The sequence below is a fragment of the Rhinolophus sinicus genome, chromosome 16 (assembly GCF_057876585.1).
Source record: "Rhinolophus sinicus isolate RSI-liver-muscle chromosome 16, RSI-T2T, whole genome shotgun sequence".
Taxonomy (NCBI): Eukaryota; Metazoa; Chordata; class Mammalia; order Chiroptera; family Rhinolophidae; genus Rhinolophus; species Rhinolophus sinicus.
Window position 1 is genome coordinate 6980322 of NC_142516.1, and position 25258 is coordinate 7005579.

Below are 25258 nucleotides of genomic sequence, written 5' to 3' on the forward strand. Positions count from 1 at the left end.
CCACACCCCTGGTTGGTTTGGTTGTTCTCTGAGTCCCTAGTCCCAGGCGCCCCTCACCTTCACCTCTGTTGCCCCTCCAGGTCTGCCAGACTTGTCTTCCTTCTAAGAGGACTTCTTAGCTCATGCATCCTGTTCTCGCACTTTCTTCCACTTCCATCCCCATCCCTGCTCCTTTCTCTGCCTCCGAGGAGCATCACCCACTGCCCAACAGACCCTCACTCCAGCCTTCATGAGGGGCTCCTGCCCCCCCTGCAGAGTACCCCCCACCCACCCATCCCAACACCAAGTTCCCACGGGCCTTCCCTCCCCCCTGCCCACTGTCCTGGCGGCTCCCACAGCACAGCCTTGTTTCCCAGGGAACAATGTGTCTGTGTCACAGACAACAATGTCCTTTCATCTCAGGCGCTGCCCCGGTGTACTCTGGGACACGGCACAAAGGGCGCTTTGTGCAGCTCAGGGATGTGAGCTCCTGGCTCTGCCTCATTAGAGCCGCCAACCCAAGCCACCAACCCGGGCCTGTGTCCTTGGGTGCTGGTTATGCAACCAGGCAGTCTGGGCTGTGGTGGCCCAGGGGCTTTGCCGGCCCCTCCCCACCGAGTTAACCCTTGCGCTGCCGGCCCTGCGCCCACGCTCCCTGCAGCCTCCCACAGTCTCCTCTCTTCCTCCCAGCTGGGTTTTGCTGACTTGAACCTGGCTGAGTTTGCAGGCTCAGGCTCCACGGTGCGCTGCTGCCTGCTGGAGGGATATGACACGAAGAACACTCGCCAGGACAACTCCATCCTCAAGGTACTGGGGCCCTGCCCCCTCCTCTGCCCCCTCCCATCAGGGGACAGGGCAACCGTGCTCTTCATCAGAGGCCCTGGAGGGTTGTTAAAAATACAGGTTTTCCCCCTGGACAGGCAGATGTGGGCCCTGGGTCAGGAAACCACCATCTGAAGTCTGGCCTCAGTTTCCCCATCCATAATCGGGGGGCCAAGGAGTGGACCCCATCAGTCTCTCAGGATTTGGTGAGAGCAGCATTGCTGAGGGCCCCTACCTTGTCTTCTGATGCCTGACAACAGCCCCATGGGGCCTGGTGTCTGTTATTAGTCCCAGTTTCGCACAGGAGGCAGTTGAGGCCCAGAGGTTAGATCGTTTGCCTGGGGTCACAGCGGAGCTGGCACGTGAGCCCGCCATTCAGACCTTCATCATTGCCCCACGTGACATGAGGCAGCCTGAGCTCCCAGTGGAGCCTTAGTGACCAAAAGAACCTGCCATCCTCAACCTGGGCACACTGAGTGCAGCTGCTCCGGGGGCCCCACAGTCACATGCAGGGTTCCAATGGCCGGGACAGCTCCCTACCCCTAGGCAGCTGCCTCCCTGGCCTCTTGGAGCAGAGGTATCTAGACATCTACCACCCGCACACCTCTCTTCCTTGTCTCCATAGCCTTCCACCTGGCTGAGAAAGCAGTCTCATCCTAACCACACCTTTGCCAGCTGATCCAGTGGGAGTGCCTTGTGCCAGGGCAGAGCCAGGGAGGAGGTGGTGGGCAGAGGTTCTGGAGACTCCCAGGCCTTTTGCAGAGGGAACCGGAGGCACCTGCAAGAGTGCAGGCTGATTGTGGTGGGAGCTGGGACTTGTCAGTCTTGCTCCTTTGGCACAGTGCAGCCTCAAGCCAGGTCAAGGGCATCTGGAGGACAGGTGGCCTGGCTTCAAGGCCAGCTCCATCACATCCTGTCTACAGAACCTTGGGCAGTCACTTCCCCTGAGTTTGAGTTCCCTCGTCTATAACCTGGACCCATCACCTACTTTGTAGGCTGCTACCATGGCCAAGTGAAATAATCCATAAGAAAAGAAAAGAAAAAACAGCCTCAACCTAATGGTCTCCAATTTTTGTTGGTGTGGTTGGAATCTGAGTACCTCTTTGCCACCCCATCACCTGTTGTACCCTCTCAGCCCAGATTTGGGGACCCAAATTTTGCCTCGTTTGCCATTACAAGTCCCTGCCAAGTGTTGGACTATGTGAGTGCCCCACCCCCCATGTCCGGCTCGGTGAACCCCCTCCTCACCAGATGGGCTTCTCGAGCCACCTTCCCTCCTGCCATGTGGGGCTGGTGTTGCCACACCCACCCGAGCAGCGGGGCACTGAGGAGGGAGTGCCCGTGCGGCCCCTTCCGTAGGGCTCACTCGGTGTCGTTGTGAAATAACAACAGCGGCTTTTGCCGCTCAGCCGCTCGGAGCCGGTGCCAAGCCAAGGGTGGCCTCATCTGCAGCCTCTCATTGTCCCACGGGGCAGGCATCAGGTGTCAGGAGCAGTCTGTCTTCTGCACGAGGAAACAGGGGTTCAGTGAGGCTTGGTGGCTTCAACAGTGCCAGTGAGGGGGCAGAGACGGGATCAGAGGCCAAGCCCTGTGCAGCCCGAGCAGGGAGGCTGAGGAGGCTGGGCACCGGGGCTGGGTGAGTGGACGCAGTGTGGCCCACTTCTCCCTGTCCCCCAGGTCACCATTGGCATGTTCCTGCTCTCTGGAGACCCGTGCTTCAAGACGTGAGTGTGGGTGCATGAAGCCTGAGGGGTGGGGGCTCCTTTGTCTTCATCTGCCCCCAAGGGTGGGGCACCCCAGTCATATACTTCTTTCCTCCCAAGGCCGCCATCCACTGCCAAGTCCATCTCCATCCCAGGCCAGGATTCCTCACTGCAGCTGACGTGTAAGGGTGGCGGGACCAGCAGCAGTGGCGGCAGCAGCACCAACTCCCTGACGGGGTCCCGGCCCCCCAAGGCCAGGCCCACCATCCTCAGCTCAGGTACATTCCCTACCTGCCCACCCTGCTCTGCCATCAAAGGCTTTTACTTCCAAGGTATCCCCAGGTCCCAAGGGAGATGCGTGCTGAGAAGTGAGGTGGTGGGATGGTGTTTGCGCTGTCCGTGCTTCCCTTAGGCAGACGCTGTTCGAGCCCCTCCCATGTGTCAGGCGCTGTGCCATGCCCTCCGGGTCCAGCAGAAGAGACAGGCGTCAATCAGACAGTAAATAAGTCAAACGCATATCCACCTACAGAGTGCCAAGAGCTGTGAGAGGCAAAACATCCATCTGGGGCCAGGGAAGCCCCCTGAAGAGGTAGCACTTGAGCTGGATCTGGGGTATGGAGTGCAGTGTTCCTGGCAGAGGGACGCGTGCTGTGAGCTCTTGTTCTCCCACTTGCTACGTGACCTTGACTGGTCATTTTGCCTCTTTGGACCTCAGTGTCCTCCTGTAAAATGGGATCAGCAATAGTAACCACGTCCTGGGTTGCTTTGGGGAAGAACTGAGCAAACGTGTGGGCCTTGCCTGCACAGAGATGTACTCTGTGTTTCTAGTCAATTATCATTATTACTAACATTGTGAAAAATTTGAACCAGCCTGAGTCCCCAGAGATGGCACGGCAGTTGGGAGGAGGAGGTGCCACCAGGAGAGGAGGCTCTGGCCTGCCCCCCCCCCCCATACCTAGTGCTGCGTGGGGTGAAGCAAGGCCGCCGAGTATGAGTCCTGGCACCTGCACCCCTCCTGCGGGTGAGCTCAGAGCTGGGAGGCAGTGCGCCCTCCAGCGCACTAGTGAGTCCGGCAGCACGTGGCAGCCCTCATTTGTGGGATTTGAGCCCTCAGATGCCTCTGTAGCTGCTTTTCTGCACCCCTCCCCTCATATGCGGAAAACCTGTTGGGGACCTGAAAAGCCACCAGGCTCTGGGCGGGACACAGGCAGGCCTGGGGTCCAGCGGGTGGCCTGGCTGTGCTCACCTATGGAGAAGGGATGGGTGAGTCCCACAGGACTGGTGGGTGGGTGGGTGCTCACGCAGCCCTGCATAGATGCGCCTGGTTCCCTTGCTCCTCCCGCTGGGAGCGCTGGGAAGTAGATTTCAAAAGTGGGCTTGTGGGTGACTTGGGACAGGGCTGTCAGCCACTTCCCCTCACCTTTATGCGCTTCACTGCAGCCACACTGACCCAAGCTCACTCAAGCCACAGGGCCTTTGCTTATGCTGTTCCCTCTCTCTGGAAGGCCCTTTCTCTGATGCTCCCTCCCACACCTCCGAAGGTCTATCCTTAAGGCCACCCCTTCAGAGAAGCCTTCCCTGATCTCAGCCTGAGTCAGACCCCCACATGCACTGCTCCCTGCTCTGCACCACTCACCACAGTTGTGGTTCATTGTGGATCATTTTGTTCACCATTCTTCCTCCCCTATGGCTTGTGACACCCTCTCCCCTGGCCACAGCACCCAGTAGAGCACCTGTGCAGAGGAGGTCCCTGACAGATTTGTGGAAGGAACGAACCTGGGTTCAGAGGGTGAACTGCAGCTTGGAGCAGATCGCTGCTCCTCTGAACCTCAGTTTTTCGGTCTGTTAAATGGAAATACATAGTCTCCCCTGCCAGACTCAGTGAGAGGACAGGCGCCACCAGTAACCCCTGCCCCCGCCCTGCTTTCCAGGGGTGCCTGAAGAGACGGACCAGAACCTGTCCAGCCCTGAGGAGGTGTTCCACTCTGGCCACTCCCGCAACTCTAGCTACGCCAGCCAGCAGTCCAAGATCTCTGGTGAGTGCCCGCCTGGCTCCATGCCCTTGGCCTTCACATGCCCCAGCTCCCCCATCATGAACTGCCGCCTCCTGCCCACTAGGCTACAGCACGGAGCACTCACGGTCCTCCAGCCTCTCGGACTTGACCCACCGTCGCAACACGTCCACCAGCAGCAGTGCCTCTGGCGGCCTCAGCATGACTGTGGAGGGCCCTGAGGGCGGTGAGCGTGAGCACCGGCCCCCCGAGAAGCCCCCACGGCCCCCGCGGCCCCCACATCTGTCCGACCGCTCATTTCGGTGAGTCTCCGCTCAGTGCTTTGCAGTACGGACCCCTCCCAGTAGCTCGTTGAACCTTTGCTTCTTTCCCGGTAACATGGGACAGTAGGGTCCCTGCCTCAGGGTTGGATGGTGACGATTCACCGGTTGATGTTCGTGAGGGTCGTAGCCCCGGCTTAACTGTGCGTGTGACCAGTTCCTTAGCGGTCGCTATGTGGGATTCAGTGTACCGTAGGTCCCCTGCTTAGGCGCTGTGTCCTCATCTATAAGACCAGGTAATAGTGGCACCTGTACCAGAGGGCTGCCATGAAGGCTAGGTGACTCCAACCTGCACAGGCTCTCGCGCGCACTTAGAGCATCCTGAGGGCTGTAGGCACGCGCTGTTGTCATCGTCATGCCTGTCACTGCCCTGACTTGGGACTGCCCACCCTGCTCCAGGCGGAAGAAGGACTCTGTGGAGAGCCACCCGACGTGGGTAGATGACACACGGATTGACGCGGACGACATCGTGGAGAAGATTATGCAGAGCCAGGACTTTACAGACGGCAGCAACACTGAGGGTGAGCTGCCCGTCCGTACCAGTTGGGCGGGGGGATGATGCTGCCTGCCCGTCCCTGCCCTGCTCAGCCCCCACCGTCCCCCGTCTCCCCACAGACAGCAACCTCCGGCTGTTCGTGAGCCGTGATGGCTCCACCACGCTGAGTGGCATCCAGCTGGCCAACAGGTAGGGGTGGAGGTTCAGGGGTGGGTCACTAGGGTGGCCATGGGAGGGGCGGTGCTGAGAGCAAGGTTTCTGCAGCCCACCAACCTGGCTTTGAATGCCAGCTCTTGTCACCACAGTGTGACCAGGGGCCAGTCACTTCTCTCCAAGCCTCAGTTTCCCCATCTCTCAAATGGTGTGGACCACCTCATTTCACCTGGAAACCTGGGACAACGCTCCAGGGTTGGTTTTGAGGGTTCCAAGGGTAACCTTGAACCTTGGAAAGTGCCTAGCAGGGGCTTAGCACACAGCAGGAGCTTCATGCATCTTTATTCTGGACCCTGCTTTCCCTTCCTCTTGGATCTGGGAACCCCTTAAAAATGACGATGACTCATTTATTGAACGGTTATGTGTTGAGCACCAGCCACACACCCGGCACTGAGCTAGGTTCTGGGGACCCAATAGAGAGCAACAGTTTTCTGCCCTCATAATGTTCACAGATGAGGGGGTGGTAGGATCAAACTTGGCCTTGAACTCTCGTTTACAGAGTGCCAGCGCCCTCTCAAGTCATTTGTTTAGTGTTTACCGTGTACCTGGCTGAGTGTGTGTGTGGAGGAGCTTCCCGTGTGCAGGCTTGTTCTGAAGGCTTTTCCCCATGTTTCTGTTGGCCGGGTGGGGTAGTGCCCATGTAACATCTAGAGCCAGAGCTGGAGACTAGCTTGGGCCACCTCAGGGTCCCCAGACTGGCCCTCTGGTGCTGCTATGCTGAACCCTGCTGGCCAAGGCTCGAAATTGCAGCTGCCATCTCCCCACTGCCTCCAGAGTGAGGAGGGCAAAAAGAGAAGTTTTGTAAATACCCATCTCTAGCCTCCCTCTGAAACTGGGATTCAGGGGAGGGGAGAACCCATATTTGTGGCAGCTAGATCATAGCAGAGCAGCTTGCTGCGTTCTGAATGTCTACGGCCTCTTGGGTGGGCCTGGCATCCGTGGGGAGAAGAGCTCCCCAACCTTCTGCTGCCCTCTTGGCAAGCCTCATAATCCTTCTGAGCCTCAGTTTCTTCATCTGTCAAGTGGGGTGGGGTGGCACAGTCCCTCCCTGTCAGGGTTGCTGTGAGGATGGGCACAGTCCACCCCAGTATGTAAGCCACTGCTGCCCAGAAAGGGCTCGGGCAAAGCCTGTGCCAGCTCTGCAATCCCACAGACTCCGATACGTACACTTGTGTCACCCTGTGCAAATGACTTAACTTCTCTGAGCCTCAGCTTCCTCCTCTGCAGAATGGGCCCGTTAACGGTGCCTGCTTGTGAAGTACTTCCAAGGGCCTGGCCCAGAGGAACGTCGGGGAGGACGAGCTGACCTGTCTCTCCCCACAGGGTCTCCTCTGGGGTCTACGAGCCAGTCGTGATTGAAACCCATTGAGGAGCAAGTATCCAGGCTGGAGAAGGGCCCTGCCTTCATGGGTGGCCAGACCCACGTCATTCCACGAGGGACCTTCCCCTTTGGATCACCATCCACGCCACGTCTCATCTGTGCCTCCTCCATGCACTCCAGCCCCTCTCCTGCCTCAAAGCATCATTCCATTGTCCCCCCATCCGTGCTGGGACCCTCCTGGCCTGGTGGGGCCCGGGCGCCACTGTGAATATTCTCTCTGAACCACTAAAGGGCAGGACACACAGGCCCATGAAGTAGGTGGGCGAGACAAAGATGGCCAGGATGCCCTGCTGGATACCGACCTGCCCCCTGGATGAGGACATGCAGCGGCCGAGGGGCCTCTTGCCATGTGTCCCTGCTCGCTCCAGGAGCATCCGTTCAGCCATGTCCTGGCCGGGCTTTGTTCCATGGCCCCCTTGCCCTGGGGGGGGGGGGGCACTTCATCTCCAGAATCCTGCCACCGTGGCCCTCTGCTTAGTGCTTCAGCTATCCCTTCCCTGTGCCCTGGGGGACCCGCTGGCGGCCTCCTCCTGGAAGCCAAGTCCTCAGACCCCACCCACATTCTAGACTGAGACCCCGCCCCCAACGAATGTTCTCCTGCTGCCCTGGCAGCCTGCACTTTGCACACGCTCGTCTTTAGCACAGCCCCGCTGGCCCTCGCCTGCCCTTCCTCTGATCCCTTCCCAGGGGTTCCTGGGTGCTGCCTGCTGTGCAGTCAGCGGCCCAGCTTTAGCAGCCCGGCTGGAACGGGGCACTGCCTCTTCTCCCTCCAGTTAGCTCCAGCTCAGGCCTGAGACCCATGCTGAGAAAGGTTCCCCTCTGCCCGGGGCTGGGTCTTGAGGAGCTGGTTTCCTGTAGGAAGCCTGGAAGGTGCCTCCCAAGCCCATGGAGGTCGGGGGCCTGACTGGGCTGGGCAAGCACTGCCCCCTTTTCTCCCCTCAGGGTCAGCTGGTCCTGGCCTGGGACCAGTGCTAGAGGGGCAGGTGGGCTGTGACCGGACTAGCTGGAGCTGGCTTCCTGGCCAGAAAAGCCTCAGCCCTCCTCTGAAAGCACCCCTCTCTTTGGGCAAGGGAGAGACAGGCCCTTTAAGGGGGGCTTTTCCAGCAGGGAGCAGTCTGGCTCTGCCCCTGCCCCTTGCTAACGCCTCAGCTCTGAGCACTTTCCTCCCGGTCCTTGTTATTTGCTTGAAGGTGGGTTCTGGCTGCCAGCCAGCCTCTGGACAGACTCCCTTGCCACTCTTAATTTCACTCATCTTTGTATAAGCCCAGCAGGCTGGTGTTTACTTAGCCCTATACTGTTTTTTCCTTTCCTCTTTTTTTTCTCTTTATTTCTTTTTCTTTTCTTTCTTTTTTTTTTTTTTCAGGGTTCACAGTTTGATATTTTCTCCTCCCCCAGGTGAGGGGAGGTGGTTCTGTTCTCTGCCCTACCCGCTGGCTGGGTCCCAGCAGGGCTGGGGATCTGGATGGAGAGCCAGGATACGGGTTCTCTCTCTCGTAGGGGTTAGGGTGGAGGTGCCCTCCCCAGGGGGGGAGGGGTCCTTTCTGCCCAGCTGACAAGAGTCATGGTCTTGGAGCCTCCTGGCATTGGAGTCAGAGCATTTCTAGGATTTTGTGGTTGTTCTTATTGTTTTTAATCACCTAACTCTTTTAGAAAATGAATGTTAGAAGGTGCCTGCCGAGGCAGGATGGAGCATTTGCTCTGGCTGGAGAAGGCTCTGGTCAGCTCTGTGGGTCCCTTCCTGCCCCGTAGACACCTGGCACTTTAAAAGGGGACCAGCTGCACTGTCCCCAGATGAAGTGACCCCCAGAAGATGGGGGAATGCCGCTCTTCCCTCTGTCTGCATGACCTCAGCCCAGTGGGGAGGTGCATTCAAGGTGTATTTGGGGTCTGATTCAAGTTCTGGGGCTTTAGGCATAAAGCAGCTGGCTTTGGTGCTGTTGGGGAGACTCCCCCAAACCAGGAACCCCAGCCCCTCTCTAGGCGAGGTCTGAACTTGACAGTCACCCCAGAAGGAGACAGAGCCTGCCACATTCTCCCATGACAGGCCCTGGGCCGGGGTAATTGGACTAACTGAAAATTCGGCCACAACCAAATTGATGGTGGCTGGAGCTGGAGTCCAGAAGCTCCGGCCTCATCCCCATGTGGGAGCTCTTTATTCAGTCCTCTGGTCCCTTCAAACTCAGTGAATTCGCACTAGACACCCACAGCTCCTGGACTTAAAAATTCTATATATAGAGAGAGAGATAGAATATATTAGAGATATTTTTGGAAAGGAATTGGTCTATGCAATGCCAGTTTGGAATCTTCTTGGAAGACAGTTTTAACATTTTTACTAGGAGATTTAAAGAAAATAAATACAATATTTTTAGGTTATTTTTTTTTCTAGTCACCCCACAAACTGACCATAGGGCATGATCTGCCAGGATGGAGAATGTCTACGTTTTCCTCTCTTTAGGGAAGTGAGCAGGGAGATGGGGGGGAAGAAAGGTCTTTTTTTTTTTTTTTAATTCCCCTCTTATCTAACAATGTCGCCACCACCACACCCTAATTCAATGGGCTGTGTTTGTATCCGTCTCAGCTTCTATTGTAGAAAATAACATTGTAAAGGGAAATCAGCCTAGTCAGTGTCTTGGTTTGGGGGACAAAATTAAACGTTGCAGTTTTTGTTTGTTATGGTATGTTGGTTCTTGTTTGTTTGTTTTACCAACTTGACTTTAGGATCAAAGCGTCAGATGGAAGCCAGATGTGTAAGGTGATGGTTGGGGGTGGGGAAGGTGTAGGTGGCCAGGTTTCTCCAAGTCCCGGTGCAGTCACAATTGTGACCACCTTTATTACACCAGAGTCCCGGACAGCAAACGGGCCCTGGAGAGTAGTTTCCTGCCAGTCTCAGACCTCAGAGCCCAAGTTCTAACCACTGCTCTACGGACCTCCCCAGTAGTCAGGTGGCTTTGAACAAGCATGCCTGAAGACAGAAAACTGCCTGTGCCTCAGTTTTCTCAGCTGCGGGCTGTGAGGCTGTGGATCAAATGAGAAAGTGGGTGTACAGCCTGACCTATGGGAGATGCCAAGCTCATTCCCATCCTCTAAAGCCCAAGCCTGCATTGTCTTCAGGCCTAGGCCCATCATCCCTGCCCTGTCTCAAGTTACAGAGCAGCCTGCACCAAGCTCTGGGAAAGGCAAGTCGCCCTGGGCCTTTAATGATCTCAGAAGTGGCAGGAAACCTTAGCGGCTTTGAACAGGCCAGAAGGGACCAGACTACCACGCCTCATCCCTGTCACAGCACTGCATATCCTCACCCCTTCTCAGGGCTGATGTCCAGGCTGATTCTCAGTCCCTGCCTTTGTTCAGTGCACACCTGGGGAGGGAAAAGTTGGCTCCCGACTAAGCCCAAAGTCTCCTGAGACAGAGGGAAGGAATTGGGCTTTAGGCCCAAAAAGGTTGCTCCTTTGGAACACAGTAATGCTAAGTGAAAAAGCAGCATGCCAAAGGGTAGGGAATAAAAAGGTTGCTCCAGCAGTCGTCATACTCAGAGATGGGCTCAGATGACCCAAGGAGGCAGATGCTGCAGGCACGAGTGAACCATGCCAGGTTCAATCTCCACGTGCCCCTCCACCCCCCAAAATGGAGACAGCAGGAGAGCCTCCACACAACCCCTCAGAAGGCCTGGAGTCCCCAGATGCTGAATGCTAGCGTTCTAGGATCTAAAATGTCAATCTTAAAGCCAGTTGGTTGATTCAAAGCTCCTACTTTGTGCCAAGCCCCATTCTGGGCATTGGGGATACAGCAGTGACCACAGACCCTAGGCTCAGGGAGCTCACAGGTGGGCCACATCAAGTAAATCAGCTAATTAAAACGGTGCTGACAAGCGTCATCATGGAGACACACTTGGGGCTGTGGAACACAGAGGAGGGAACCCCTGTCAGGGAAGGTGATTTCCCTGGGATGTGTCGCCCTGATGAGGAACAGCTAGCCCACTAGCTGTGAGGAGACAGTGTTCCAGATTCCAGAGCTGGAGAACACATCAAAGGTGATGAGGCCCAACCTCCCCTTGCTCTCAGAGGAGAGGATCCTCCACGCGGCCTGGAGAGGATCCTGCACACGCGGCCATTCCCAAGACCTGCCTGGACTGGTGCTAGCGCTGCCGCAACACCCAGGGCCCCAGAGGCAGACGATGAGGGAAGAGAGGGTCACCCTGGCCTCATCCCTGCAGTGAAGACAGGGCAGGGAAGCCAGGCGCTGGTAAGGGGGCCGCCCACCCTTACAGCCAATCGAAATTAGCCCCATCGCAGCAGGCTTGGGCCAGCCCCTCCTCCTCCCACCCCCAGCTGGGCGGTGAACATTTTTTGCACCCTTCCCTCAACACGCATTAGGGCCTCGGGACCAGGAAATAACTGGCATGCACACGCCAGGTTCTGGTGTCGGCTTCACCACAGACACGAATTGTGATCTCCCGCAAGTCCTCGCCCTTCTCTGAGCCTCATCATTTTCCCCCCCTGAGAAATGAGACTTCCAACTCCCCCCTACCAGATCTCGCTCTGGCTCTGGGACTCTGGGATATTTAGAAATGGGCTTTTCTTCAGGGGCGAGTTCGACAGGACTGAGGCCACGAGTACCAGGCGGTCTGGGTTCCCAACTCGGTCCCATTCTCTATGGAGATTCGGGAACAACTTGTTCCCCAATACCCTTGAGAAACTACATTTCCCGACAAGCAAATGGGGAGGTGGCGCCTGCCTGTCTTGGGCAACGTAGTCCTGGGGCGGCCTTATGTACTACGACTCCCGGCGTGCCCCGCAGCCGAGGGCCCGGATGCGGAACCGGATGTGGCTGGCTGCTCCGGTGAGGAGCGCCGGGGAAATGGTGAGTTGGTGGCAGAGTGCTGGGGTTGGCTCCCTGGTTTGTTTAGGAGCTGGAGCTTGGGCACTCGGAACCAGATTGCTCTCCCGCCCGCTCATTGTACAGATAAAAACGCTGAGGAATCAGACTGCGACGCCGCCCCCTTACCCCATTAGTGCACCTAAATAGAGTCACTTCGTCAATTGAGCCTTCCCTTTTCTCCAGGCCACCGGGACAGACCAGGTGGTGGGACTCGGCCTCGTTGCCGTGAGCCTGATCATCTTCACCTACTACACCACCTGGGTGATTCTCTTGGTATGTGTTCTTCCTCCGCCCTCTCCCACCTTCTCCCATTCCTTGCAGCCGACCCCCACTATGTAGTAGGCACTGTGCCAGGTGCTTTACCTGAATGTCTTATGAAACCTCCGGAACAACACTATGAGGAAGATGCCAGTGGTATCCCCATTTTGTAGATGAGGAAGCTGAGGTTCAGGGAGAAGGGTCGGACTCACGGTCACATTCTTAACCGCTACAGTGTAAAGCCCTGTTCCTGACTTGCTTTCCCTTTGATGGGTCCAGTCCTTCTGGCTATGGGCATGACAGGTGCCAGTGGCTTTTGTGAGGGCATTTAGGATGTGTGTGGAGAAAGGGTTTGTTGGTTAGTACTTGCGTGCAGTGCATTTGGAGGGCAAAGTCTTGCAGAACTTGGTATCGTTTTGGAGAAAATTGTTAGTAAAGAAGATCTTGGAGCCAAAATTGGGAATTAGTTGAGGATTCCTTGTGTACCCTTTGCCCTTGCTAAACTGTGAGGGCATTAGGGCAAGTCCTTCGACTTCTGTTCACTGCCAGGTCCCTAGCACCAACTTAGGGCAGGTACCAGTCAAGTGCACAGTAAACTACTGTGTTTCCCTGAAAGTAAGACTGGGCCTTATGTTAATTTTTACTCCAAAAGACGCATTAGGACGTGTTTTCAGGGGATGTCTTATTTTTTCATGTACAACAATCTATATTCAAATACAGTCATGTCATCTTCTGGAACATCATCATAACGTACTAAGTGCGCCTGTCTGGCTGACAGTCTTAACTGGGGCTTATTTTCGGGGTAGGTCATATTTTCAGGGAAACACAGTATTAAATAAATGAAGGAAGGAAACAAACCAAGGCATCCAAAATGCCGTCTTAAACAAAAGCAAATGCTGTCCCAGTGCTTTGAGTGGGTCAACCCGAGACAGAGGAGGTGGGATGTTGGCTTGAGGGGGCTGGGCAAGGCAGGGAATGCTCACTGGAGCTCTGCCCTCGATGCCAGCCATTCATCGACAGCCAGCATGTCATCCACAAGTACTTCCTGCCCCGAGCCTACGCCGTTGCCATCCCACTGGCCGCCGGCCTCCTGCTGCTCCTGTTTGTAGGTAAGTCATCATGCCCCCAACCCTGGGCAGGGTGTCTCCCACCCCTCAACATGTGGCCACGCTTTGGCACTTGCCGTATGTCTGCTTGAGGTTCTTTGCTCCCAATTCACCCCCAGCATTTTCCTGTTCATGCTTCAGGGCTGTAAGTCAGTCTTCCCATGCCTCAGGCTCTAATGGGATGTCTCCCTTTTTCCGGTTCCCTCCACCAGCATTGCTCTGCTCACACCTCAATCACCTCTCACCCCCTTGTCACCCTGGCTCATGGTTCCTGCACCTCTTTGTCTCCCATGGTTTAGTTTGTGGGCTTCCCAGGACTGTGTCTTTATCATGACTGTGTCCTCAGCTCCTGCACAGGCTGTGGCACTAAGTTGGTGCTCAATAAAGTGGTTTGGATTAGTCAACAATCAGATGACTGGATGATGGAGTCGGTGGGTGGATGCTGGATGTTGCGTGGGCAGGTGGGTGGGTGGATAGGTAGGTGGACAGGTGATTGATTGGGTGAGTAGATGGATAGCTGGGTGCAACTTGTACCCCATAGATTCTGAAACACTAAACGTAGCAAACTGCCTGTGGCAGGCACTCGGTGGTGTGTTTTGAATGAATGTGGGTGGATGTGTGGCTTGATGGATGGCTAGGGAGATGACCAGGTGGTCTGGAGGGTGGTTGGGAGGTGCTTGGTCCCATGTATGTGTCATTGTGCCGTGCCGTGCCCTGCTCTGGCCTTAACAGCAGCCCTGAGCCCCGATCTTACCTGGTCTTTCTGGTCTGTATATTCCAGGAGTGTTCATCACCTATGTGATGCTGAAGAACCAGGTGACCAAAAAGGCTCAGTGAAAGCCCAGCAGGGATGAGGCTGCTGGCCCCTTCTCTGCCTCCCCTCAAGGGCATACCAAGGGCAGGGGCCCACAGGACCTATTCAGGCACTGTGGCGCCCTCAAACCTGGCTGCTCTGCAGACACCCTGAAGGATGGAGCTGTTCAGAACTCACCCCTGACTGACAAGAGCACCCACTCCCCTGCTCACCTTTCCAGAAGCTAGGAGGGAGGAGTACCTGCAGTCTCCCTCTCTCCCCCTTCTGGCCCAGGGCCTGAAAGATGCTGGTCCTCCCTGCCTCACCTTCAGACTCTGTCATTTTTTCCCCTCGGTTCTACCCTCTTGCCTCAGTTTCCCTCCTGTTACCTGCTGATACTGGATTTGGCAGGTTCTAAGATATCACATGACCTCTCCCCACATGTCCTCCATGAAGGCAGCTTTCCCTGGTCTGACATAGCCCCAGATCCCACAGGACTTCTGGACCTGGAACGCCTAGGCGGGGGGACAAACAGGCCCCAGGACCACCGTCAGGCCTCAGGGTGCATTAGAGTGGGCACACTGGGCCCCCAGACCTGCTGCTTGTCTGGAGTCCCAGCCCCTCAGTCCTGACACTGGCCTTGGCCTGCTGGGGAGAACTGAACAATAAACGTTTTGGTGTGTTTGTTTCTGTGCCATCCCTGACCAGGGGAGCTGGGTTGCTTGCAGTCCAGAGAGGGGCTAGGAGCTGGCCTCGCACTAGTCTCAGGTCAAGAGACCCTGGTTTGTGCAATGAGGTGCCTCAGGTGCCTCCTGGATCGTCCCTATGCTGGACACAGGATCAGGAGGGAACTGGGACAGATGTGGTTTCAGCTTGTTGCAGCTCATGGCTGGGGAGTCTGTGGAGGCGTGGCAGGCTGCCAGACCCCGTGTCAGCCTCCACCATGACTCCCCTGTGCCAGCCCAGCCAGCATGCACTAGAACTTTAGGGACCCTCAGGCCAGTTCCCCAAAAGCATAAGCCTGTCCACCCCTTGTACCAGCAGCCGAACTGAGTAGTAGCTATGAGCAGTGAGAGCTGCTATTGAACCAGAGCAAAGTTGGTTCCACTGTATTCAGGTTGACTGGTCTAGTACAGACAGGCCCCAGCCCTAGCCCCCCAGCAATCCCCCTGAGCCTCTCTGGGCAGCCGGCTCTCCCATTCACAGTGCCTAACATAAGCCTCCATCCCATCCCACCTTGGAGTTCTCTCTTCTTCCAGTTAGTGGAGGCGTCACCTTCCCAGAACAGGCCAACTGCAGGCATATCTGCCCTGTCCTCTCCCCATCCTCCAGTCCAGGCAGAACTGCCCACCTGGGCTGTGGGTCCTGTCCTCTCCCACTGCTATAGCAGGAGCCTCCTGTTTCTATGCTCCCCCTCTCATGGGAAGAGCCTCTGCTTCTCAACAAGGTCCTCCCAGCATTTCATGAACATGCACCAGGCTCCCACTTAAAGGATCCTCCATCAACCCAGTAATTCCCTCCAGGTCTCCCCCTCTCCCGCACAGCCAAACTTCCCAAAGGATGTTCACACCTGCTGCCTGCATTTTCTCATTTCCACTCTGCTCAACATCACTCCAGGAGGGCTGCCCCCACTCAGACCACCAGTGACAGCTGGTCTTTAAATCCAGAGCACGTTTCCTTGATCCCTACACCGCATATGGCCTGTAACAAACATCCCGCTGGATGCACCCTCAGAAGCTCTGTTGTGTGTGATGACCCACTCTGCACTTTATGGCTGTCGTGTTTCTCTGTTCTGCCATGAGAGGGTGGGTTCCTCAGGGTTGTCACAGGCTTCCTCGCCCCACACCCTTCCTAGGTGACCTGGTCCTTACTCAGGCTTGCCTCCAGCCTGGCTCTCTCCTGAACCCCAGTGTATTGCATATGCACTCGCCACTCATCCCATCGGATGTCATAGTGGCCCCTCAAATTTCATCCTGTCGTGATCTGAGTTCTCCCACCCCCAAGTCTGGCTCTCTCCTCCTTCCCTGCGCCCTTTCATGCTCTGGACACCAGCCAGAAAGCCTGGCAGACATCACTGACCTTAGCTTTCCCACCTCCATCCACAAGTCTCAAATCCTGTCCATTCTCCCTGTCTTCCCCCCAGCCACCTTAGTGATGCAAAACCACCATCCTCTGCCCCAAGTCACCAAAGGCTTCCAAGTGGCTCTCCCCCTGTCCACTCGGGTCCCTTCCAAACTGACTGTAACAACCAGTGATCTTTTAAAAACATCTGGTCATCTTTCTCAAACGTATTGCTTCCCCAGGTCACCACCCCTCTCCCTACCATGGCCTTCAAAAACCTGCGTGCTTGCTTGCTCTGTCCTACTCCAGCCACCACCAGGCTGCCCTTTCGTTTCCTGGGACGCAGCGAGGCCCTTTGCACATCCTACTCACATTGGTTCAACATACACTTATCCAACACTGGTTTGTGCCAGGAAATGAGCCTGGCATGGTTCCTGCCCTCCTGGCACCCCCATTCTAGGGGTAGATGTAATAAATGAACAAGGCAATCTCTGATAGTGTTAAGTGTGATGAAGGAAATCAAACAAAGTGATGTGATCAAGAATGAGAGGAAGGAGCACTTAGAGTCAGCCAAGGTGACAAGAAGAAATACGGCAAATGGAAATCGGGGGGAAAGGACTTCAAACAGAAGGAACAGCACTTGCAAAAGCCCTTAAATGTGAAAGCGTTTTTGATGATTAAGGACCAGCGAGGTGGCTGTGTATTGAGTGGAGCGAGAGCAGTCTGAGGTAGGGCTGGAGAATGGGCAGAAGGGCATGGGCGAAGGCCAGGGGTTTGGGTTTTGTTCCAGTGCTATGGGAAGCTACTGGAGGCTTTAAGCATGAGAGTGACATCACCTGATTTAGCTTTTAAAAGATCACGTTGGCAGCTGTGTTTCTCCCTCATTCACCACTAAATCCTGAGCCTAGCACTGCTCCTGGCCCACAGTGTGTTAAAATATATGTGTTGAATGAATGCATGCCCCTGACTTTCTGTGTAACATAGAGGTAGGCACTTGTCTCTCTAAACCTTAGTTTCCTCACCCGAAAAACAGTCGTTGGGGATTCCATACCAGAATGGGTGGGCGTGACTGGATTTAGGTTACCCACCTCCTCAGCGGCCCTGAGACCCGAGTCCTACACCTCAGGGGAGGAATGGGGGAGGGTCTTACCTCCGGGGGACCCTAACCGATGCGTAACGGCACTGCCCCGCCCTGTACCGCTGTCCGAAAGATGCTGCAGCCGGGGCGGGGAGATCCGCAGGCGATCGCCGGCCACTCCTGCGCGGATTGGTTGTAGCCGTGATCGGCACCGCGCGATTGGTCGATCCAGAAGCAGGGGCGGGGCCTGACTCCTGCGGCTGAGGGGCCGCGGCCAGAGCCGGGGAAGCTGCTGAGGAGGCGATGGCCGCGCCGAGCCCGGGACCCCGCGAGGTAGGTGCGGACCCGAGGGAGGACAGGAGAAGGAAGGGTTGTGGGGCAGGAGTCGGTCTCTCCTCTCCGTGCGGTGCGGACACACCCCCATCCAAGCCCAGGAGAGGTCATGCACTGGGCGGGAACCAGGACACGCCCCACATGGGAACCGCAGGTACGAAGGGATAAATCTGGTGTGTATCCCAGGAGAACTTCCTCAGTTAACTTCCTCGGGAAAATGGAGATGATATGAAGCCCTCCTTCATAGGGCTGTTAGGAGGTCAAGCTCTCAGCCAGTGCTGGGCACGTGGTGGGTGCCCACCACTAAGGGGACAGCAGCTATGATCTCAGCTTGTGCTGACCTTCTGCGCTGGCCTGGAGGAACTCGGCGTAGACAGTGTAATAGGTGACTGAATCCTGGCATCACAGCTCCTATCAAGGGTTCCAGTGCACGGAGCTCAAACTCAACAGTAACAACAGTTAATACCTGCCAGGAAGTTGTTATAGTTCTCATTTTTCAAGTGAGAAAACAGGCACAGAAGGTTAGGTGACTTATCTAAGATCACACAGCTGGTGAGAGACAGTCTTGGGCCAGGTTTGGCTGCAGAACTGCATGCTAATAATAACCATCACTCTATTTTGGGTACTGAATGTATGCCAGGGACTGTGTGGCCCCTCACAGCAACCAGTGAGGTGGCTACCGGCATTATCTGCATTTTACAACTGAGGAAACTGAGGCAGAGAGAGAAAAGAGGAGGGCTCAAAGTAGTGGAGATGGGACTCACACCTGGGTCTTTCTCCTCTGCGATGCTGCCACATGCTCATTGCTTCTTGTGCCTCCTGCCACCAGGTCCTGGCCCCATCCCCAGAGGCTGGACGCAGAGTAGCCACTTCAAGTTCCAGCCGTGGTGGCCTTCTCTGGCGTCTACGAGACAAGCAGCCGCGCCTAGGCCTGTTTGAGATTGACCCGGGGCATGAGCTTCACCGGCTGACATGTATGATGCAGGCAGGGCTGTGGGCTGCCATCCAAGTCTCTATAGACCACCCACTCTTGGTGAGTGGTCAATCTGTCCCACACACCAATGGTAAGATAGGGCTGATGGGCTGTCTTGCTAATACTGCAGAGGTGGGGATCAGAGATGGCTATAAGGGAAGGAACTCAGGGGCTTGGTGCAGGGAGGGAGGGTCATTCTGGAGTGGAGGCTGAGGCCAGGAAGCCAGAAAGCCCAGGATGTGTTGGGGTGTAAGGAACCCCCTGACCTAGGTGGTTGTTGTATGACTCTAGATGGGCCTCTGCCCCTCTTTGGGCCTCAATGTCCCCATCTATATAATGACTGTGGGGGGTGGGAGTTGTACTCCTTGGTCTCTGAGGCCCTCTCAGCTCTGCCAGGGTGTATGGTGGAGAAGGGACCCTGCCCCCACCCCGCCAGCCCAGCCCATCCTCCCTGGAATTCAGGCTGGGGCCAGGCTGGCTCAGCAGAAAGGGTCACCCAAATGCAAGCTCAGCAGCTGGATGGGCCCCGGTGAGGATATGTGTTGTTTGTGTGTGTGCACATGTATGCACAGTGTGACCTCATCCCACAGGCCAAGCCCTGGCACAGGGACCTAGAGGTCCAGGGAGAGTGTAGGAGCCAGAGGGAGTCCTCTACATCTCATTACCTGCTGAAAATCTTCCATGGCTCCCCAGGAGTCATCATGGCCTCGGCATCCCGCTGGTTCAAGCCCAGGGCCAACTGTCCAGCCTCGTTCACACTCCATCGCTCCCTGGCTCACTTCAGCCACTCTGGTCCTCTTGCCCATCCTGGCAGCCACCAATGCTGTTCCCACTACTATGAGCACCCTGCTCCTCCTCTCCACTACCCTTCAGATTTTAGCTTACAGGTCACCTCCCCCAGGAAGCCTTCTCTGATCTGTCCCTCCCAGGATGAGTCAGGCAGGTCCCTTGGCAGTAAGGCCATCTCCTTTTATTGGGATGGCATCTGGCTTCACTGGGCCAATGTGTGTGTCTAGGCAAATGTGCCAGGCTTTAACTCAGAGACAGGTGCTGGGGACCCAGCTGGGGATGAGACATACTCAGGACCTGCCTCAGGTCACTGTCTCGTCCTCTATCCAGTCCTGGGAGGGTCTGCAGCCCCCATCTACCCAACTCAGGCACCTCCAGGGCAGTCCCTGTTTGCTGGAGGAATCAAATTGGGAGAATGGGATGAGGCCAGGTGCTGGACGTTTGGAGATCCTGGGGCTGGCAGTTGGGGACTGAGGCTTGCTCTGAGCCCCTCTGCCCCTCCCTGCAGGGACCACCCACTGAGGAGGATTTCTCTGAGGTCATGACCCAGGTTCAGGAGGTAGGAAGCCCCAGACTGCTTTGTGGGAGGGGACTGGTACCATCTTTGTTCTCTCTCCTCCTCCGTTTCCCTGTGGGCCGTGGGAGTGATGGCTTGCCTCAGGGCCTTCAGCAAGTGTGTGGTTACCTTGACCCTCCTGCACTAGGGCCAACTGCTCACACCTGGGCCTCCGTGGACACTCTTGGGGGTGCTCTTCCTCCCCTGCAGGGCTTCGAACTGGGCACTCTGGCTGGCCCAGCTTTCGCCTGGCTGCGCCACTCCCTAGGCCTGGCGGAGAAGGACTATCAGGCCTCGTTGGGGCCCGACGGCCCCTACCTGCAGTTCCTCAGCACCTCCAAGAGCAAGGCCAGCTTCTTCCTGTCGTGAGCTGGCAGCAGGGGTGGGGAAGGGTGGGAGTGATGTCCCGGTGGAGGGAGGCATTTGGGGAGAGAACCAGTATGGCCAGGTCAGGGGAAAGTCCCAGCCAGATAGAGGTCAGATGGAGGAGGACAGACAGGGCGGGGGCTGGAGGAGGCGGCGGGAGACAGATCCACACATGGACAGGCTGGATCAGGGAGCCGGGTGGGAGCCTAGTTAGTGACCTCTCCCTTCCACTCCCCCAGCCACGACCAGCGCTTCTTCCTGAAGACCCAGAGGCGCAAGGAGGTGCGGGCCTTGCTCGCCCACCTGCCACGCTATGTGCAGCACCTGCAGCGGCACCCGCACTCGCTGCTCGCGCGGTTGCTGGGTACGCCACCGGCCAGGAATCCGGGACTGCGGGGCATGGGGGAAGGGGTTAAGGAGAGAGCGAGGAGGGGAGAGGGCCAGCGAGTAGGGTGGTTCCAGGAAGGGGGAGTGTGGGGAGCCTGAGCCCAGACAGGACAGGAGACAGTCCGACTGCGGGGAGACTTCGGCGCACGGGGTCCAAGGTGGCAACGTAGGGGGAACCTAGTGGTGTGTGGGCGTGGCCCAAAGGGGCGGGGTTGGGAGTGGACAGTCCTGGGGGAGGGTTGTGGGCGGAGCTATGCCCCAGGACGCTGCCCTTTGGGGGATGAGTCTAGAGGCAGGTGGAGTCCCGACACCGACCCAAGCTGAGGAAGGGTTCTAGGGCCGAGGCTGGAGAGGTGGGCTCCGGATGCAGAGGAACTCGAGAAGGAGGTGTGGCCTGGAGCTGGGACGGGGTGGGAAGGACCCATGGTTGCCTAGTTTGGGGCCCCTCACCTGGCACCCTCTCCCCTTCCAGGAGTGCACAGTCTGCGGGTGGCTCGGGGCAAGAAGGTGGGTGAGGCCGAGGCGAAGAGGCCGGGCCGGAGGGGCAGCTGCAGGATGAGATCTTGTCCTCCCTCACTCCCTTCCCCTGTCCGCAGAAATACTTCGTCATCATGCAGAGCGTCTTCTATCCCGCCAGCCGCATCTCTGAGAGGTGAGCTGGCCTCGCAGGGCCTCCGGCCCACCCAGAATGTGCCACTGGAAGCACCCACAAGCAGTAGATGGACGCTGAAACTGAGGCCCAGGGAAGAGAAGGGACATTCCCAGGATCTCCTGATGGGTCAGAAACGCCACTCCCACGACCAGCATCTCTTGAACACTCCGTATGCATTGGGCGTTGTGTGGAGCCATTTGCGTTCATAATCTTTATTCCCATAACAACCCTGAGGAGTAGGCATTGGTATCACCTCCATACTACAGATGAGAAACTGAGGAGGGGGCAGCCCGCACAGGTATTATGCGAGGAGTAAGGGTTCCAGTCTAGCCTTTGACTGCACATTGCCCTCCGCGCCTGCCAGTTCGGACTCTGCCCTCACTGGTGTTCCCCAGGGCCACCAACTTCCTTCATGGCCACCAACTTCCCTCTGATCCTCCTGGTGCTATTGCCTAGGGCTGGACCCCGGTGTCTGGGACACCTGCAGGAATGACAACGTGCTGAGAGTCAGGCACAGGCAGGGGTAAAACCTGGACTGGGCTTCCAAAGGCCTGAGTTCAAATCCCTGCTCTGCCCTTTACTTATTGTGTGTTCTTGGGCAAGTCAAAGAAACTGAACCTTTTTCTTCATCTCTAACATGGGGACAATAATGGAATGGGATTGTGCTGAGGATTTGATCAGTCACATGGTGGAAACTCTTGCTTCTTATTATTAACTTGTGAAGGTCCCTGTGTGTCTCAAGTCTGTGTAAAGCTGAATTCTGTCGTGTCCCCCCCACCCCTCGCCAAGCAGGTATGACATCAAAGGCTGTGAGGTGAGCCGATGGGTGGATCCGGCCCCTGAGGGCAGCCCCCTCATCCTGGTGCTGAAGGACCTCAACTTTCAGGGCAAGACCATCTACCTGGGTGAGCCATGGGGCACTCACTGCCTGGTCTTCTCCATTCAGGGTGAAGTTAGAAGGGTGTCCCTGGCACTACCCTCTGCCCAAGTCAGTAAGAACCCGGATTCTGGAGTCAGGCAGAGCAGAGTTCAAATCCCAGTTCCACAACTTACTAGCTAGTAAATTATTATGCATGAAAATCTGTGAAATGGGACAGTAATGACACCTGCCCTCCTGGGGCAGATGCTTTTGGAGCCCTCAGCACCTTGCCTGGCACACAACGAGCACTCAGGGGGTGCTGATGCTCCAGCAGGGCCCCAGAGGAGCTGGCTCCTCCGCCAGATGGAACTGGACACCGCCTTCCTCCGGGAGCTCAACGTGCTGGATTACAGCCTCCTGGTGGCCTTTCATTGTCTCCACAAGGATGAGAGGGGCCCGGGCAGCAGCCTTGTCTTGCGCACAGCCAGGTGGGCCCCCCACAGGAGCAACGGCAAGATGAGGTGATGAGAGCTTGGGAAAGACAGATGTGAGGTGGGCAACCGAATAGGCAAAGCCTTGAAGACTGGAAAATGCAGTGTGTGTGTGTGTGTGTGTGTGTGTGTGTGTGTGTGTAGGGTGGAAGGTGGGAGAAGCCTGGCTGGCAGGGGTAGAGGGTCCAGGTGGACCACAGCAGGGGGACGAGTGGGTAAGATCCAGTTGGACAAGGGCTTCAGTCCAGATTTGAAGAATCCGACCGTTTTCCCAGAAGGGGATATGGAGCCATTGAAGGTTTCAGAGCAGATTTCAGACCCATTTGTTGCCTCAGAAAGAGCTCTTGCCCCTTAACCCCATAATTCCACCTCTAGGACCCTGAGGTCATCACCACTGGCACCACCATCATGTTGTCCTCCCCTTTGTAATGGTAACTGTCACGCCTTGCAAGCTGACCATGAGCTTCATTAAGGTGAGCTCATTCCTATTTTAAAGATGTGAAAACTGAGGCTCAGAGAGGGGAAGTGAAGTTGTAGAATGACTTCTGAGGATTCATGCTAGTACTTGGCTAGTTACTTGGATTTCAATCCTCCAAGACCCACCTCTGTGGTTGAACAGAATTTACATAGGGGTTAAGACAGGTACTTTAAGGAGATACGTCCATCGATTCAGTGCGTGGGAAAGATGAGTGAAAAATGACTTCTACTTCTCCCCCATTCCCACCCCTTAGAGGAAGACCTTGGGATGAGGGAGGCTTGAGCAGAATCCAGGGTAACGGCTCCCTACACCCTGTGGCTGGCCTGGGCTGGGCACATCTTGACCAGAGGTTGGAATTCCTGTCATGGGCCACAGAACCTCCCAAGTCTGCCTCTCCAAGCTAGCTCAGCTTCTCCCTCGCCCTCTACCCCCAGTTCGTAGTCAGATCTCTGCTGACATTTGGCCAGTAAGCCCGAATTTGCATGTAATGGTTGTTGTCATATTGAAATATTTCTGTGCTGGCTGGTAAACAGCCACTGTCCTAACCCCACCCCCACCAGTTCCCAGCCCCTCATTCAGAACACCCCTCTACACACACACACACACACACACACACTTCACCTCATCCATGTGAAATAGGGCACTGCAGGGGGTACCAGCTCGGTGGGGCTTGTCTCTCACTGGCTTATTAAAACCCTTCAGTGACACCCCATTTCCACCTTCCCAGCATCTTCAGGAAGACAAAGGGAACTGAATCTGCTTCAGGCTGGGACTGGGGGCCCAGTCAAAGGCATCTTCTGATTTGGGTTCGTTTTGAGGTTAAAAAAAAAAAATCCACACACCATATGCAAACTGCGGTTGGACTTTGTTCCCAAAGTTTCAGCTCTGCCACCCTGAAACTTCCAGGGTTGGACCACCCAAACAGAAGTTTAGGAAATACCCAATGTGGGACTTACCCAAAGTGATGTGGCATGTGAGTGCAGAGCTAGTGTCTGTGTACCCCCAATTCTCTAAACTAGCACTACCCAGTAGAAATGCAATATGAGCCACCTATGTAGTTTTAAATTTCTTAGTATTCTCTTTAAAAAACTAAAGAGAAACAGGTAAAAATAATTTTAATAATATATTTTATTTACTCAGTACGTCCAAAATTTTATCATTTCATCATCTAATCAATATAAACATTTATGAGATCTTTCATATTTTTTTTCTCATCCTGTCTGGGAAATTCAGTAGGTATGTCTTTTACACTCGGCGCATCTCGGTTGGGACTGGCCACATTTAAGAGCTCAAAGGCTACATGTGGCTAGTGGCTACATATTGGACAATGCAGCTCTAGACCATCAACTACACTTCACTCAGCCTCCCAGTTTATCTCACTTCCTAGGCCTGGCACTCAGGAGGTGTGGGGATGAGCGAGGGAAGCACAGCGTTAGGGCAGTGCCTACTAGGGGCAACCTAGCCAGGCTTACAGGGTCAAGGCTGGGGCCCCTTGGAGGACTCACCCCCCCACACCCCCTCCCCTACGGCCCCCAGGTCTGTGCAAGGGGTACAGAGCCAGGATGAGCCGGGAGCCCAGAACCGACGGCTGCTGCCAGAAGCCCCCAACGCCCTTCACATCCTGGACGGACCCGAACAACGCTACTTCCTGGGCCTCGTGGACCTTGCCACTGTCTACGGGCTCCGCAAGCGGCTGGAGCACCTATGGAAGACGCTGCGTTACCCCGGCCGGACCTTCTCCACCGTCAGCCCAGCTCGCTATGCCCATCGCCTCTACCAGTGGGTGGAGGCGCACACCGAGTGACCAGCGCCGGCCCGCGTCCTTTCCATCCGGACAATGGGCACACGCAGAGAGCGGGTTCAAGCCTGGACGGGGCAGCGGGTCGGGCTCCCATTGCCTGCTGTTCCTACTCCTGGCCTCTAGAGGGTAGTATTCCCCAGCTAATACTAGGACAACACAGCCTCATTTGATGGTGATGCTGTGCCGGGCATTGTGTCAGGGATTCCCCACATTAGCTCATTTAATGCTCAAAAAAATGCTATTATTCTCATTTTACAGACCATGAAATGGAGGCTGAGGGGGTGAAGGGACTGAGCAAGATCCTTCAGCAATAAATGCTGAAACCAAGACTCGACTGTGCCTTTTGGACTCAGGAGCCTGTATTCTTACTCACCAGCTCCCATAGCCCTGTCCTCATGCTCTGGGGAAGAGGGGAGGCTGAAGGCTCCAGCCCTGCCCCCTTGTAGTTCAGATGGGGAAACTGAGGGCCAGAGACT

The 25258-nt window shown here is 56.0% G+C and overlaps 3 protein-coding genes across 12 annotated transcripts in view; all 3 read left to right on the forward strand.

Moving 5' to 3' along the window:
* The window catches only part of EEIG1 (estrogen-induced osteoclastogenesis regulator 1), a 33941-nt gene extending 24337 nt beyond the window's left edge, over window positions 1-9604 (forward strand). Inside the window, exons 4-11 of the mRNA XM_019728675.3 lie at window positions 670-786; window positions 2479-2525; window positions 2625-2782; window positions 4436-4540; window positions 4623-4818; window positions 5236-5357; window positions 5452-5521; window positions 6869-9604. Coding sequence (XP_019584234.1) covers window positions 670-786; window positions 2479-2525; window positions 2625-2782; window positions 4436-4540; window positions 4623-4818; window positions 5236-5357; window positions 5452-5521; window positions 6869-6914 — 861 coding nt within the window. The 3' untranslated portion in view covers window positions 6915-9604. The remainder of the gene's footprint in view (window positions 1-669; window positions 787-2478; window positions 2526-2624; window positions 2783-4435; window positions 4541-4622; window positions 4819-5235; window positions 5358-5451; window positions 5522-6868) is intronic.
* A 2060-nt stretch (window positions 9605-11664) lies between these two features.
* DPM2 (dolichyl-phosphate mannosyltransferase subunit 2, regulatory) lies at window positions 11665-14642 on the forward strand. Its single transcript, XM_019728676.3, has 4 exons — window positions 11665-11783; window positions 11985-12074; window positions 13066-13168; window positions 13947-14642. The coding sequence occupies exons 1-4, from the start codon at window positions 11691-11693 to the stop codon at window positions 14000-14002; spliced, it is 342 nt and encodes a 113-aa protein (XP_019584235.1). The 5' UTR covers window positions 11665-11690; the 3' UTR covers window positions 14003-14642.
* Window positions 14643-14786: 144 nt separating this feature from the next.
* Window positions 14787-25121, forward strand: PIP5KL1 (phosphatidylinositol-4-phosphate 5-kinase like 1). 10 transcript variants are annotated; one of them, XM_019728672.3, is made up of 10 exons: window positions 14787-17430; window positions 18260-18463; window positions 19701-19751; window positions 19959-20113; window positions 20354-20478; window positions 20974-21008; window positions 21098-21153; window positions 21946-22058; window positions 22347-22500; window positions 24518-25121. In XM_019728672.3, exons 1-10 carry the CDS (start codon window positions 17401-17403, stop codon window positions 24783-24785), a joined length of 1191 nt encoding a protein of 396 aa, XP_019584231.3. In that variant the 5' UTR covers window positions 14787-17400; the 3' UTR covers window positions 24786-25121. The 10 variants fall into 10 exon arrangements, with proteins under 10 accessions (XP_019584231.3, XP_088649364.1, XP_088649366.1 ...); XM_088793238.1 differs by having other exon boundaries at window positions 19701-20113; window positions 22344-22500; XM_088793241.1 differs by lacking the exon at window positions 14787-17430 and having other exon boundaries at window positions 17452-18463; window positions 22344-22500.
* Window positions 25122-25258: the final 137 nt, after the last annotated feature.

Bases quoted from the DNA above. Each gene is read 5' to 3' on its own strand.
- PIP5KL1 (XM_088793237.1), top strand. From the start codon at position 18,227: ATGCTCATTGCTTCTTGTGCCTCCTGCCACCAGGTCCTGGCCCCATCC. The intron at 18,464-19,700 runs GTGAGTGGTCAA...CCCTCCCTGCAG, and splicing joins CTATAGACCACCCACTCTTG to GGACCACCCACTGAGGAGGA. The intron at 20,114-20,353 runs GTGAGCTGGCAG...CCACTCCCCCAG, and splicing joins AAGGCCAGCTTCTTCCTGTC to CCACGACCAGCGCTTCTTCC.
- DPM2 (XM_019728676.3), top strand. From the start codon at position 11,691: ATGTACTACGACTCCCGGCGTGCCCCGCAGCCGAGGGCCCGGATGCGG. The intron at 11,784-11,984 runs GTGAGTTGGTGG...CCTTTTCTCCAG, and splicing joins TGAGGAGCGCCGGGGAAATG to GCCACCGGGACAGACCAGGT. The intron at 12,075-13,065 runs GTATGTGTTCTT...CCTCGATGCCAG, and splicing joins CCACCTGGGTGATTCTCTTG to CCATTCATCGACAGCCAGCA.